This window comes from Brienomyrus brachyistius, chromosome 4 (genome assembly GCF_023856365.1).
Source record: "Brienomyrus brachyistius isolate T26 chromosome 4, BBRACH_0.4, whole genome shotgun sequence".
In the NCBI taxonomy this organism is placed as follows: domain Eukaryota; kingdom Metazoa; phylum Chordata; class Actinopteri; order Osteoglossiformes; family Mormyridae; genus Brienomyrus; species Brienomyrus brachyistius.
This window is the reverse complement of record NC_064536.1, coordinates 6,638,855-6,655,327: the sequence shown is the minus strand read 5'-3', so window position 1 is coordinate 6,655,327 and position 16,473 is coordinate 6,638,855. Positions and strand designations below refer to the sequence as shown.

The 16,473-nt window shown below is 46.3% G+C and overlaps 1 protein-coding gene across 3 annotated transcripts in view; it reads right to left on the bottom strand.

Annotated features, from left to right (window-relative positions):
- Positions 1–16,473, bottom strand: part of LOC125740642 (dipeptidyl aminopeptidase-like protein 6) — a 122,578-nt gene that overhangs the window by 29,487 nt on the left and 76,618 nt on the right. For all 3 annotated transcript variants that reach the window (XM_049012084.1, XM_049012082.1, XM_049012083.1), the window contains 2 exons: positions 4,553–4,667; positions 222–320 (listed from right to left, as the gene is read on the bottom strand). In XM_049012084.1, coding sequence (XP_048868041.1) covers positions 222–320; positions 4,553–4,667 — 214 coding nt within the window. The remainder of the gene's footprint in view (positions 1–221; positions 321–4,552; positions 4,668–16,473) is intronic.

The window sequence follows — 16,473 nt, the reverse complement described above, 5'->3', positions numbered from 1 at the left end:
AGCTCATCAGAAAAACAGACCTTCATAGTCAAGTGTAACACATATATCTGCACGCTCATTAGATGCTAGATGATAATGTAATACATGTAGGAACAGTCAGATACAGTATGTAGTTCGCAACCTATTTACACATTCTTAAGGCACAGATAGGTAAGAGTACGTAAATTCCTAAATGCACAGATAGGTTGCCATGTTGGCCTGTTGAACCTGACTCTACTCACCACTGATCCACCTGGCACCAGGGTCGTGCACTTTGAAAGCCTGGCTGAAGATGTCTTCAACGTTGACCTTCTTCTTCAGAGCCAAGCTGTCATCTTCACCTGAAGGGAAGAATTTGGTTGTTGTTTTTTCTCGAAACACCATATGAGGTGCGAAAGATGCAATAATCAAAAGTACGGAGGCAAGAGAATACAAGACAGCCCCTTACGGACCTTCCATGTTTGGCCTCATTCTACCGTCTCAGATCTGTGCATCCTCTTCACAGATCACATGATGCTTCTCTCATTCCCAGTGTACACATCCCGTTCCCCACCCAGGATCATCGTAGGTTCACCTAGATCAGCGTTTCCCAACCTGGTCCTCAGGGACCCACAGACGGTCCACGTTTTTGCTCCCTCCCAGCTCCCTGCCAGATGGTCCCTGGGAGGGAGCAAAAACATGGACTGTCTGCAGGCCCCCCAAGAACTGGATTGGAAAACACTGACCTGGAGACACATCTATCCATCTGTCCATCCGTTTGTCCAGAGCAGTGTCAAAGGCGTTTCTACGGTCCTAAGACATCCCAGAGACCTAATCACTCAGAGGGTTTGCACACTGAGAGCATGGTTGTTAAAACATCTGAGCGAGATCTTTCGGTGCTCGTTTGGATTCACTTGGGGCTTCAGACCACAACATCCTGGGCTTACGATGCATCTGAGCGGCATACCTACAATACGACTTTGCCCCGTGTTTAAACCTTGTCCATACAACTGGAAGTGTTCGTTATCTCATCCTTGGCCCACAACCTGGCCAAGATCATGACAGTCGGCTGATCGCCGTACCTGCTACGCCATCTGCCACTTTCCCGCCAAAAAAAAACCACCCCCTGCAAAGCCGTAAATATACCCCTAGGCATCGTTGTTCGCCACTCCACTGCAGACCTGGACCTGTGACCAGCGCATTATGGACCTGATCTGCGCACAGCGTGGTACTGGGGGCGATCAACACCTGATCCTGCCAGACTGATCCATGTGGAGCAAAAGGGTTCGTCTTCCTCGATCCAGCGCGATAACAGCCTCTCACTGTCGCCCCCAATCTGTATGCACGGCAGGTAAAAGCTATATCTGATTTGGTAAGTTCAAATCGGTTCTGAATTTTGTTTGTCTTCAGTAAGGGTGGATTCTGGGAAGGCTTTGAGATTTTGAGAGTACGCAGAATGAATTTCAACGAAAGAATCTCGCTGTGCGTGACACCAAAATAAGAGTTAACCTTTAAAGCAATGAAATCTAAATCGCTTTAAAATTTAACTAATGAAATAGTTATATAAAAAAAATAAAAGAAAAGAAATGCATGGAGCAAACTAATAACATTTTAATGACTTTTAAAATAAACGGTGCTGGTATCTCCTAGTATGAAAATGAAACTCGGATTATACTGCGGGAAAGGTGGGCAAACCCATTTTCACTAATGTGCCGAGAGTTACCCAAAATAACCCCCCAATCAGCGTTGCTAGGACGACGGTAACGGATTACATCAACGGGTGTCAGCAGCACAAAAAAAAATGAGTACAGCTGGGCAGTCAAGGAGCAAGTGGGTGGGGTTTTGGATGAGGTTCCATATACAAGGGGGAGGGTGTCGACCACACCCCGCATGACCCAGTGGAGGTGCTGGGAGGGTTGAGGCTAGAAATCCTGACAAAAGCCGACCGCCGACATCCACATATATAAAATTATAATCTCTGCTTGCCTGTTCCAGGGCCCTCATCCATGTTTGGACCCTCTGAATCATTCAAGGTTTCTACCCCATTTACGGTGCCCCCTGGTGGTAGGGGGTATATACACAAGAGGGCATGTCACCCTCCTTATGCATGAAACAATCCTTGCCTGCTCACCTGTCCAGGGGTCCTCCGGGAGAGGAGCACTCACACACATTCCAACAAGGTTTCGGGGAAAGTGACAGTCCGTGGGTTGCCAGTCTGGGGTGCCTGTAAGGTGCCTCATTAGAGGAAAATGTTCTATCCTAACAGATTTGCCTAAACATCAAATAAGCAACCAAATCAGCAATAACCATTCGGGGTATATGGTACAGAACTAGAACCCAATTTATAGTGTTAAAAAGTGCCTTTTCCTTACACGAAGCTGACCTGAAGACGATGTATTTGGGTTATGGGGCTGAATGAAAAATAATGCTGTAGAGCCTGGAGGTCCGATGGCTTGGCACAGAACCTGTAGAGATACCAGCCAATCACAGCGTTGACCTACCAGTCATGTGAGAAACCGAATCCAACTCCAGGGTCATGGCTGCCTGAGTCCTGAGCACGGCAGATCCCGTTGTGGGTTCAATTAGCCCACAGCTCACTGTTCTGAGGGTCTTGGGTCTTGGCTTGGGCTGGGCCCGTTTGATAGTGGTACGTACAGTGGGAGCGTATCAGAGAGGCAGTACATTATGGACCCTGGATCAGGTGATAATCGCTTTATGATTTAATGAGGTTTCGACTTAAGTTCAGAACTGTGGAAGTGCCCGGGGCCTGAGAGGACTAGCTGTGAGCTGTCAGAGGGGTGGTCAGCCTGTCACTGAGCTGTCCTCAGCTGAAAATGATGGAAGACCACCTGGCCCACTTTCCAGAAAGGAGGAAGAGCACCCCCCCACCCCGAAAACACTGTTGCTTGGAGACAGAGCGGCAACATCAGCCAACAGACTCCCTTCTATTCTCTCCACAGTAGAAATCCTTTAAAATTCAATAAATGAATCTATATAGAAAGATCCTGATAACTGCTGTATCTGTCCTCAAGGTGTGTGTGCGTGGGAGTGGGGGGCAAATTCTCTGGAGGCTAAAAGGCGGGACGCGCGTGTGCTCATGTGCGCATGCCAGCCCTCCTCCAGTGAACGGGGATTAGGCAGCCTGTCCCACACAGAGTCGACACCTGTTTGGTCCCAACAGACGCCTGCTTGGTTTCCTCCAGAGATCGCCCCCTGCAGGACGACGTGTGATTGAATGGATGTGCTGAAAAATGCTATGTAAAAAGGTACTTTTAAATCTGGGGCTATATGGTTAAATCCTAATCTGTCTACTGTTGGATGGTTCAAAGACGAGTTTACCGTCACTTGGAAAGTATGTATTAAAAATGGTCCTGGACAATGCAGACCAGCCTTTAGTTAAAACCACCATCATTCAACCTTTTTCTTCCACCCTCCAACATCTACCCTCTGACATCTAGCATCCACCTTCCAGGATCCACCCTCCGACATCTAGACTCCACCTTCCAGCATTCTGCCTTCATCATCCATCTGCCACCACACTGTCTCTATCACCCAGCCTCCACCATCCACTCTCCACCATCCACCCTTCCTATAAGTATTTGGTTCTACTGAGTTCATTATTAATTAGCATTGATTGAGCTGGAAAAAAAATCACTTGAATTTCACAGATTTAATCAACATTACACAATTTTCCAGCAGTGATAAAATGTTATTAGGATTAACAATATTAAAAACTATTAAGGTTAACTGAAAACTCAGCTGGACCAAAAACTAACATAGAGCAGATAACAAGGCCCAAAGTTATCTATAGCCCAGACCTAGTCCCAATTAACTAGTCCTAAGACCTGTTTACTAAACCCTTACTTAATTTTACACTCTCATTTGAATATTGCATGTGCACAGTGACAGCTGGCTGCTTTAATACACCATAGACTGCCTCCCTACCACAATTGTCCAGGACAATTTTCAGTCCAATCAACGCTTCCAGTCAAGTCTAAATTACAAAGTCAATGAAAGGTGACTCTAATGATGCAAAACCTGCAATTTGGGGAGGGGGGGGGGGGAGGGGGGACAGTGGAAGTCAAAAAGGTAACTGTGAAAAGTTTCATGTTCCCCTTTATGCAAAAAGGTAAATCTGAATTAATGGTAAAATGATAAAAACAAAGTGGTGAAAATACTGATTATACGTATAATAAATGATTCACATTCCGCATGAGCGTTTATACGCGTGAATGCAGGGGAGTAAAATTAGGCGCTGCTGATTTTGTTCATTGCCGTGGATAATAGCCTGTTATAATCAAAATGATGCAGCCCTTCGGGGAAATGAACTATTATGATAGAAAACAAACATGCCCCGAGGCTGGATTCTTCTTCAAGATTAATCTTTTTTTTTTTTTACTCCATTTGGAACATTTCGGGTGACTTTGACACGTGTTGTGAGGATGCGTCCATCCGGATGGATTTGAGATTGACATAACACGCCGCTTTATTATTGCTAGTATTATTTTTGATATCGTTTTTGTTTTTCTAGCGCCGGGCAGCTGAGGGTGAACGAGGACTAAATAAAAACATAGAACAAGCTTTTTTCGGTTACCTGGTGTCAGCAGGATGACGGAGGTGACGATCAGCGAGCAGATGACCAGAATGACAAGCAGGGCGATTGCGATTCCCTTCCAGTTCCGCTGCGGAGGGTTGGCTCCCACCAGCTCCTGCGAAATGGTGAACAAGCCACAGTCAGCCAAGGACGTCTTCCCGGTGACACGTCTGTCAGGGAGGACGCCCATCTGCTGAATATTCCGACATGGTCTTCTGGAACGGGCAACGGTCCGTGGAAACGCCAGCCTTTATCCTCATTAATCTTAATCAATACGACGTTCACGCAATACATTTAGCCTGACCAAGTTAATGAAATTATAATGGTTTACACCTTCCCCCAAAAGAAATATTAAAGTATTCAATTCAAAGGGTTACAAGAGGTTTAAACTACAGAGTGCAAATCCTTTAATCCGAGAAGCCATTATTGAACATTTCAAACGGTGCGTAGATATTTAATCTAGCATGTTTTCATAAAGGATAACCTCATAGCCCTTCACAGTACAGTTAAAGGAAACATGATGTATTCAAGATGTTCAAATTCAGCGGTTGTGTGGTACAGTGGATTTCAGCAGAAGTGACACATGTGACAAAAGAAGAATTGACAAGAAGTTATAAAATGAACTGAAGCCAAGCTGAGAGGCCGGACTGTGAAATCCACAGAGCCCCCTGCCTCTAGGAGGGCAGAAGTGCGAGGTTCAGACGGCCACTGGAAATCCACAGTACAGCTTCCTGATTGGCTAGATCTTGAGAAGATAAAGCTGCGTGAAAATGCAGAATGAATTGTAAGGGAGAGCAGAGCTGCGCAAAAAAACAGTCTGTTTGACAAGGTCAAAAGGTACCATGACGACTCTTGGGAGGCGGATCTTATGTGTGGATGCAGCATTGGAGGTTCATAGCCCAGCAACAGGCCACAAGTAGACGGTTCCATTGTACTATAAACGGTGTTTTTCCAGCCATAGAGACTGTGGGACACGATGGCCCAAACTGAATAAGTGGCTATTGAAATCCAACAGATGGAAGATGGAAAAAACTCACCCTTGGCCAACTATGAAATTATTATCTAGCACGTCTACATTTTTATGCAGTGTGAATATGTAACAGACACTACGGTGGAGAGAGGCACTGATAATACCATTACCCCAATGACATTAGGTTTGATCAGTTAAAAATGTCAGCCAGTGTACCAATTAACTCAAGTGGCGTACAACTACCAGATGTCATTGATCAAAGAAGCCATAGTGTAGCGTTGAATCGGCGTAGCCTTGACAAGTTGTGATTTCTGATTGGGTGTGACTTTTGAAGAGGGTGTGGCCGTTGATGAGACATGGTTTCTGATTGGGCGTAGTCTCTAATGTGACGGGGCCCCAGAGATCATGGCAGCTTCTGACTGGCTGCACTGTCTGCCAGCGAAGCGCAGAGAGTGACAGGCCTGATGAAGCACCGTCTGTCTCCCGTCGTAAACAGCCTCCAGGTTTCAGCAGATCAATAGCCAAATAGGTACATAATCGACGCTATTTTCGGCATGACGTGTCGGAAGGGCTCTGACAGTTAATGCGGAAGCTGCCGGCGGTGACATCGTTGATCACAGATCCCGACTTCGCGGAGAACCGTGGTTGATGGCAGCGTGGCAGCCAAGGGCATAACTTTGGCTGGAATAGCCACCCATTACGGGAGAAACATGATTATTGGGGGGGGGGGGGGTTGTATTAGCTGGTTTTGATTTATTGGGATGGCTACAACCCCCCCATCCCACTGGTAATTTATGCCCAAGGTGGCACCTTCTTCGTTTGAGCCGCCAGGAAAAAGCCGAACTCTCGATGTGGGGGGGTCTGGGATTCGGAGTGCTGTTTGCAAACAGCTTCCAGCTTGCAGTTCTCCCCCCACAAACATATTGTGTCGAGCAGATTGTGTGGTTCTAAGTCTCTCATTAGTACACTGCTGCCAGTCTATCTACCATGGTTACGAGACACTCGTGAATTAGTCACTAAACTCTCAGAAATGTGAAAAACCGAAAACTCACACGATCAGATTAAAAACGTTTTAAACAGTGAAACGTGCGGAAAAACTGATCTGCAATGAAAATCAGTGGTAGCCCAGTGGTTAGAAAAGGATTTCAGCTCACTCCCACGGTGTTTACCATCACTCAAACCATGCATTTACATGGGGTGCATGAGGTTTGGCCCCCTGTTGGTCACAGTCGGTCACTACACTAAACATTCAATAGACATGTTCCTTATTTAGGAGATGCTGAAGCAGCGTGTTCTGCTATCCAGCTAGCTAGATACGATCTTCTGACTAGTTAGCTATTTATTTGGTTTTTGAAATATCTTAGGAGGGGCAGGGGTGACTTTTTGCTAGATTTTGAAACGGCTGAGTCAAAGTGTTGGCTGGGTGGTTTAATGGGGACTGAGAGGTGATTTGGGTGCAGTCCATAGTTAGTGTGGTCCAAGAAGCAAGCCAACGGGGCCGTGCCATTAATTTCAGCTGCACACTGTGCTCCAGGGAAATGGGATAAGACCTGGAAATGAGGTAGGATGCAAGGGAAGGAGCTCGGCAGGGGTTGGGAATGAACAAATCAGACGGCAAATCCAGCAGAAGGTCGCAGGTCACCGTGTGGAATGGATCACCCACGTTGGCGCGATGTAGCAATGCATGCAGAAAAATCTATGTTTATACACATCTACAGAATGCAGTTCTCAACTTCATCAATTTGCCTTTAGCAGGCAGAGTAAAATGTACGCTGAGACTAACATGATTAAATCTGTGATTAAATGATTGTAATAGACATATTTGAAATTAAATGTGTGTAACTTTTTTGCATAAATACCCTGGGCAGTATTACTTGGCACATTCTGATCATTCGGTTCCCCTGCTCATAACACAACAAACAATGGTGTAATTATTGAATATTAATAGAAACCTTGCTGTACAGACAAGTTGCATGAAAGGACGAGGCGGGTTTTTAAAGGACCCCCCATCAAACGCCAACATCTCTGGAGGCTTTCTGATAGATACCGAAGCAATTTTCCGCTTTGCTGGCTGAAAGGCAGACGTGTTAGGGGACTAAGACATGGCCCTCCCTGGGTCACTGCACAAACACCCGCAGTGGCTGTTTCCTGAAAAGCCGTCACCTTGGCAGCACTGCTTTGCGGCTCGTGTGAGGGACTGCAAAGTTTCCAGCATTTACAAGCCCGTAATTATTGAGAGGGGCCTTATTCTCATCAGTACTATCAGTTCGTATCCCATCACTCAGAGATACATAATCCAAAAATCAGATGGTGAAGAGAAATAAATCTACCTCCAATATGCAGTGGATTTTTAGCTAGCGTCTGATGGGTCATCCACACCTGGAGGGGGCGCTGTGCTCGTCATGATGCATAACAGAGCTGCCGTAGTCCGGGGTCATCCACACTTTGCACAGCCAGCCCAGGGCTCTGTGAGGTCCCGTGTGAAACAGGACACGCCTTTAATCTCCGCTCTCGGTTGGTGAGCTCCCGATTAATATCTGTCACTGCTAGGTCTCATATACCCCACGGCTCTTTGCTGAGTGCACGGGTCTGTGTCCAGCCTGCTGGATTCACCTTGCAAACGAAAAATAATAAATAATAAACACCATGGCGTTCACGGTACATTGCTATCTGTGTCTTTGGCAGGCGATGCTTCGAAATCCTCCATTTCCTCGCTGTTTGTTTTGCTATTAAATATGACCATTCCCTAAACATGTCTGTTTACCTCTTGGGGGGGGGGGGGGGGCTACAGCCCCTCCTGCCAGTAAGAGCTGCGTACTTCATTCCTTTCCATTTGCTTTAGGATAGTTCTGGAAACAGCACATAACAACACAGCTAACCCCCGTCGCCGAGAATAAGCCATTACCTCCGGCTGAAATGACCACGTCCGGTTGCTTGCAGAAGGCAGTTTGGAGGCAGACCGACAAACCGGGGGGAAAAAAACGAGTTCTAACCTGCGAAATAACCTGCGTGGTGTTTTTACAACTGTTAGTGATGCGGTGGCAGCAAGGCACCTGTGACACAGACGGCTGGCGGCCACGGCGAGCCGTGCTTAGCCAATGGGAGAGCACCGCAACCGTGCAGTGGCAGATCCTCACCTGTGTTCACAGGTAGGGGCCTCACAGACGTCTCAGCGCTTATGCATTCTGCAGCTGCTGGGTCATGGTTAGGTTGCAAATTCGAACAGTATACACTGACATAAGTGCTGGTGGCAGAACAAATCTGATGAACGGGCCCAAGATTCTCATGCGTGATATAGACCGAAAAAAACCATACCTTGATATTTTTAGGCAAAATACCCATACAAGATATAAATCTCTCTCTCTCTCTTTTCCATTGTTGCAGAGAGAAGTCTCAAAATAAAGACAGAAATAAATTAACCCTATACTGCACGGGTCCAACAACACAGCCGCAACACAAACCCGTTCACTCCAACAGCTACAACAGCAACAGAAGGTGAATGTTTATGAATAAATAAAAAACTAAAGTCTGAATCTAAAACCTATTTGGCAAATGACTCTAAAGACAAGCCTGATAAACCTTTGAAAGTGCACGTAATAACTGGAAAGCCTCTCATTTTAAGTTTTTCTCCTCAACAAGAAATATTGCAAATTATGATATTTTAACCTGTGAGCCATTTGTCAGTGTATTAAAACAAAATGGACCAAGTAAAATTGATTACTGTAACAAAGTAGCGATGTAACAATCAAAGCAACAGCAGTTCCTCGTCTTTTCCCTAGACCAGCTTCCCTGTGAGATGCTGCTCTGGGAATCTATGTCAGGTTTAGGTCTAGGTCACGACCGGAACTCTCACGTTGTTTACAACCCGGAAAATCTTTAACGGAGCCCCAATTTTAATGCACAATTAAAGTAAATTCGTGAAAAGGTTATTGTGTCATCCTTGTTTTGAAAGCATATTGATATACCATAAACATTCGATATACCACCCAGCCCTTGGCAATGGTAGAAATTGTTAAGGGAGGGGGTGGGGTGGCAAAGCTTTGGATCAGCAGATGATCTGTCGCCACGCCCCTGGGAGGGATTGGCAAGTGGACTCATTTGTTTTAGGATTGAAGCAGAATTAAGCGAAATACATTCTGACATTGTTTATATGGACATGGACGTGACAGTACTTAGTCAAGCTGTGATTGTAGCATTTTTTTTTATGACTCAGTTTTTGAGTCTCATTCAAGTCTGAAATCATCACTGAGAGTCCCAGCCAATACTGAAATTAGGATGCATGGTCTATATCAAGACTGAAATCATCACACAGAGTCTCAGTCTGTACTGGGCCCTTGAGAAAGGCCCTTAACCCTCTGAAATGTTCCTGAGGTACCAGTGTTGGGCATTTCAGGTCCAGAAGCTACAAATCCAGACCAAGATTATGTTTCTGCCAACCAGTTGTGCATAAAGAGCCACAGTCACAGTGTATGCAACTGGTCTGGATTTGTAGCTTGTGTACCTGAAATACCCAACACTGAGAGGTATAGGATGCACCTCACACAGATTCTCTGTCAGGACTGATATCATCACACAGAGTCTCAGTCAGGAGTGAAATCACAGAGTCTCAGTCAGGACTAAAATCATCATACAACGTTTCAGTCAGGAGTGAAATCATCACACAGGAGTGAAATCATCACACAAGGTGTCAACCAGGGCTAATGTCATCAGGCAGGTTATCAGTCAGGACTGAAATCATCATGCAGAGTCTCAGTCAGGAGTGAAATCATCACATAGAGTGTCAGCCAGAACTGAAATCATCATGCGAATTATCAATCAGAACTGAAATCATCTCACAGGAGTGAAATCATCATGCAGAGTCTCAGTCAGGAGTGAAATCATCACACAAGGTGTCAACCAGAACTGAAATCATCATGCGAATTATCAATCAGAACTGAAATCATCTCACAGGAGTGAAATCATCACATAGAGTGTCAGCCAGGACTGAAATCATCATGCGAATTATCAGTCAGAACTGAAATCATCACACAGGAGTGAAATCATCATGCAGAGTCTCAGCCAGGACTGAAATCATCATGCGAGTTATCAGTCAGGACTGAAATCATCACAGAGACTCTCAGTCAGGAGTGAAATCATCACACAGAGTCTCAGTCAGGACTGAAAGCATCACGCAGAGTCTCACTCAGTACTGAAATCAAAATGTGTTTTTTTCCCACTTGTCACACTGTAGCAAAGATCTGTTCGCAGGTAGAGCCGCTGACTGTCCACAGCTTGTCTTGGAGCTCTGCGGGTGGCACTGAAGCTGACAGGCATGACGGAAGCTGGACCGTGTCCACACACGCGTGAAGTGGACCCACAGTTTTTGCTTCCAGATTAAACTGGGTGGAGCTAATTGGCATAGGGAGGGGGAGTGTGGGGGGTGGTGGGAGGAGGACGTGACGTCCCCGGGCTCTGTCTGCGATGAGCTCATTGTCCTCTAGCACATGCCTGTGTGTGAAAGAGCATCGTACTCTTGACGCATAATCAAGCTGGGAGGTTGGCGGGGGGTGGTTCTGTCCCATCATGCTTCATAGCTCAGTTTATTAAAAGGGGAAAGAGACCCGCCACTCAGTTATGGATCCACTGTAAGCAAATTTTATACGTGGCACAATTTGTACTGTAACAGACTGGGCTTAATTTAGCTCACTTGTCAGGTTTGTAAGACATCACACATTTTCATGACACAAACAAACAAAATCACGCTCACTAACTGTCCAGTGAACAAGAAGTCATTTTAATGATCCCCGGCTTTCCATGGGGATCCATATTACTGTGCTAGGAAGAGTTTGAAGGGGCTTTCGACTTTCTGCTAAATCCAAATAGCCATGACCCGTTCAGCAGCGCGGACCGTGACAGTGGAGGCTCGTTAAGCCGCGGCCTGATATTTTTTGTAGTTTTCTCTCTTTCCAAATAGAAGGAGGTTGTAAAAGGAGAGTCGATGGTACAGTGATTAAATCTCTGAGCACAAAGCAAAAGAATAAATAATCTTCTCATGGAGGTGTCAATGGCCCTAACATGGTTTGTTTGTGTGTGTGTCCCCCCCCTCCGCATTCTGGCTCGAGGACGAAGGCCACTCAAAGCCCAAAAGAGCAGCCGCGGAAAGTTCCGGAAAACTGTCCATTTGACTCCCGTGGTCCTGAGACGTTCTGGCACAGAGTCCCAGCCATCCAGCTCGTTTAGCATTTACGGAATTGGCTCGGTCGCTGAGTCAACGGTCATGTGACGCTCCCTCCAATATAACCATGGGGAGGGTTCAGTGCTCAGATGGCGGATGTGAGACCTTCCGTTTTACACCCTCCCCCCGCCCCACCCCCCGCAATGGCTCGATTACAGTGATGAGGACGCCTGCCAGCCTGTAATTCAGTTTACAAGTTTTCAAGGTTTCACTTGACACATGCACCGTTACACTCAGCCCGATGTGTAGTAAAACACGCGCTCGCCTAGTTCCAAGACTGTAAAAAGTATTAACAATATTAAGCATTAAATGATAATCATAAATATCCATGGTATGATTTAATGTTTAATTTAATTTGAGGTACCTCTATTTGCATTTCATAATGATAACAGGCACCTGAACTCATTAACACTCTATTAAATATAATAAACACACAAGAATCTGATTTGATAGGATGCCTGGGATGAACACCGCCCTTACGGATTCTGCCTTGCCGATCCCAGAGAGGCGTTCAGCCCGCCCTCACACCGTCGAATCCCGCAGTGCACCCCCCATGTGACTGCTATTCGCACCCCCCCCCCCCCCCACTCCCCCGAGGCCAGTAAGGCTTAACGGAACGTCGATTATTCGAGCACTCCTCCCGGCATTTTAATCCATCACTTTGAATTTCACACGCAGGAAACACCCCGGAGGCTGAACGCTCAGATTCCGCGGCACCCAGACGGGGGAAATATCCGTGGATTCCTGGAGGGATCCCGTGCGCTCGTGCGCAGGTCCTGCTTCATCTTCTCCGCTTTCCTTTCAGTCCCGGAATGACAGCCAGAAAGCCATCGTTATCTGTCATAAACACGGAGCTGACCAAGGCTCAGCGATGGGGCTTAGCCTGTAACTCATTTCTGCTGTGTCTGATGCGCTGTCTGTCAAATCACTGATCAGGGTGGGGGGGTTTGGGAGGGGTTGCATTATGTTTCAACCACATCCAGCACTGCCTGACGTTATCCATCACATACTACCTCTAATTAATTAGCTGGTTAAGTTTTCTCTTGGTTTTCTTTCCAAATCTAAAGCGGGTTTGGTATTTTTCAGATTATGGTGCCCCTCCCTTGGGCTCAGTGCCTGCCTGCTGTCCTTTGATAAATCTTTCCAGTGGGATATGTGCGGTGATGGCACCTCAGTAAGACCTCAGGTCTTTCCCTGGACAGGGCCGCAAATCTTTTGGTCTCTCCAATAAAGGAGCCTGACCATCAGGGGTTAGATCTCTGGAGGAGCCTGGACAGTGATGCTGATGGCTCCGAGGGACGAGGGACGAGGGTCGGCGTCTCCAAAGCACTAAACGGGAAGGCCGGAGCAAGGGCCCGTCGATTGTCAGGTGGGGGCCTTGGGACCCGCAATACCCCGGCGAGTCTGTTCTAAAAAAACGAAGCATTGCTTAAAAAAAAAAAAAATGCGCTTAATTGCCTCTGGTTGCCAAGGCAACTGCATCAAGGCCAACGCCGCGTCACTGCTTGCCGTACCTGCCCGCCACCGCCGTTTTCAGACCGGCGATGTGACAAGATCTAAATTTAGACGAGGTGCACAACGGCAGCCGCCTGGAACAAAAGGTGGCACATTTTTCATCTGTTTTAGCAGCAAACCTCATTTTATACCTACCTGTCACTCTTGGTATTTTTTTTTTAGCCTCAGAATAGCTAATTTTCTCATTAGGCGTGACGTGTTTATTTAGGACAGCAGAGAAATGAATATATAACTTTCATCTGAAGTGGGAGCTTTGTGTGTCTACAAATCGAGTAGGCAGGACGTTGGAACTGAACTCTCCAACAAACATGGCAACACATGATTCATAACGTGCGCTCGAATTAAAAATAAAAATCCTGACGGACAAGTTCGACGTGTGAGTTTTTTGGGCGTCTATATTTATTCCTTATTGGTTAAAATGTTGACAGGTGCGATCAGGATTGGACAGGGATTAAAAGTTGGCTCTGATCTTTTGAGCCCCCCCATGATTAAATTTCTGTGTGTGCGTGTGGGGGGGGGGGGGGCATTTAGTTGCCAAAGGGTGTGGGTTTGGTTTCAGCATTGATAGTCACTAAATCAGTCCCAAATCCTGCAACACTACAAACGCACACGGCATCCTGACAGTGCAGGGGGGCACACGTCCCTACCATTCACACCCAAATCTATGTCCCTGGGGGGCGCCCATGATAACTTTTGCCGAGCGACAGATGTTGGCAGACAGCCAGCCCAGCCTCGAGTTCAGCCTTCCCTTGACTGTCTGTGTAACATTCCATCTCTGGGAGGCACCCAGTGAGAACATCCAGTACATCACAGCCAGCCGAGAAGACAGACGACCTGACAACGCGCTCGGAGGGGCCAAACCGACTGGCTTCATTACGGTCGTACCCCCGCTTCCGTTTCCACGGGGCTGTGGAGCGAATGAGCACGTGGACGTGAAACATCCGGGTGACATGGACTCGCTCTCCGTCCTCCGCTGAACTATTACGTATCGACCTGCTCCTCGCACCAATCTTCCCCTCTTGTAATTTCACATCGACGGCGGCAAGAAATGTCTCAGAAGTCTTTCTTATTTTCATGCTGGGGGGGGGGGGTTGTGCCGGGTGGAGAATCAGGGGGGCTTCCTGGCAGGAGCTGCTTTTCTTTTTCACTCCTCTCCTATGTTCCCCCACCCGCCTCGTGCTTAGCGGGCTAAATCCCATCATTCCAAAACATCCCTCACCACCTTCCCGCTCTCGCCACCCTCCCAATGTTCTTCCAGCCGTATGGCCGAATATGGGTAGAGTGCAAAATAATCTTGTGTTGCCACATGCCTCCTGAATGCTGTCTTAAATCTGCAAGGTCATTTCCTGGCTATCTTCTTTCTGCATAAATCCATGGAAATCTGCCCTCCAATTGCAGTCATTTGATTACTTGAGGCCCATATGAGTCTATTACTGAATATGTAATTAAATGTTCCAAGCAGAAGGTAAACTTTCAAGTAATTGTAGCATTTCCAGAAAAGCAAGGAGACCCCATAAGTGTTAACCTCATGGTTTGTGCTCATGTATGGTAATTTTTTTTATTATTGGGAGCTGTTATGAAGGTGATTATCTGAACTACATTTAATCTGCGCTGTTTGAACTGGGGGGGGGGGGGGGGGGTAGTAGGTAACATTGATGGCATGTATCTGCAGGGTTGGGGGCTTGAATCCCAATGTCTGTGTGTATGTGGTCATGTATATATTACATTGTGGGGACTTTATGTCCCCAAAATGTGATAAAAGACATTTTTTTTCAGTCCTCAAAGGGGAAACTCAATGTTTTAAAAAACAGTGACTGCAATAAAAAAAAACTAAAAATGTCAAAAGTGTTGTATTTTGTTTGGTTACTTGTGGTTAAGGTTAGGAGAGGGTAGGCTGTCATAAGTGGGTTTTGCCAACAGAAATGAATGGATGCTCCCCACAAAGATGAATACAAGTGTGTGTGTGTGTGTGCGTGTGTGCATGTGTGTGTGTGGATTATGTTTATATTATATTGTGGGCAACCAAATTTCCTCCACAATGTTATGAAAACCTGTTAATTTAACATTGTGGGGACCATTTTTCAGGTCCCCACAAAAATCTATGAATGCAACCAAAAAACTAAAAATGTATTTTGTTTGGTTACTTATGGTGAAGGTTAGGGCTGGGTTGGGGTTAAGGTTGCCATGTTGGTATTAGAGTTCTCCATATAGAAGTGAATGGTGAGTCCCCACAAATTACAAACCTGTGTGTGTGTTTGTCTGTGTTCTGCCTACGTTGGTTTGGTTTCCTCCCACATTTGAAATACTTGCATATATGCTAACTGGCTCTAAATTTCCTATAGTATGTGCATATATGCATGCTTTGTTTTGCCAAGGACCGGCATCCCCCCCCCCCCTGACCAGGATAAGTCACTGGAAGAAGGATGGTTTTAGTCTAATAACTGGAACTAAAAACACAGACACTTACCAGAAACAGCTCCGAACAGCAAAATGTTATTTCAGCGAAAAGAAGCGCTCTACAAAGCAAGATTAGATTCCCACTCAAATGATACTTCTTAATAGATTTCTCAAGGAATAAATTTTCAAGAAGGCAACAAATTGCATCATCAGGCCTAAGAGGGATCCGTGATGAGATGAGGCGTGTGCGTCGCCTGAGAAACCGGACCACCGAGTGGTGAGTTTGGTGAAGGGACATTTGTGGGAGGCCTTGCCGATTGTTTCTGAAGCACGGGGTCTGTCTCCACTGCTGCTGAAGCAGATGATGCACATAATTATAAGCAGAAGGAGAGATCAAAGCAACAAAAGTAAACTGTGAAAAAACAAGATCTCTGCCAACTGACAGCCACGGCTATGATGGTGCTCTGAAGTGGTCCCTCCCCATCCCCAAATCTGACCAGGTTCTGATCCTCACTGGAGCTTAGGCTACAATGTGGGGGCTCTCAGATTTTATATAAAATTAGGTTTTTGGTGGCTGCAAAGTGCAGGAGAAAAGGCGCACACACATACATATACACGCACACGCACACACGCACACGCACACACACACATACATATACACGCACACGCACACACGCACACGCACACACACACATACATATACACGCACACGCACACACACACATACATATACACGCACACGCACACACGCACACACACACATACATATACACGCACACACGCACACGCACACACACACATACATATACACGCACACGCACACAC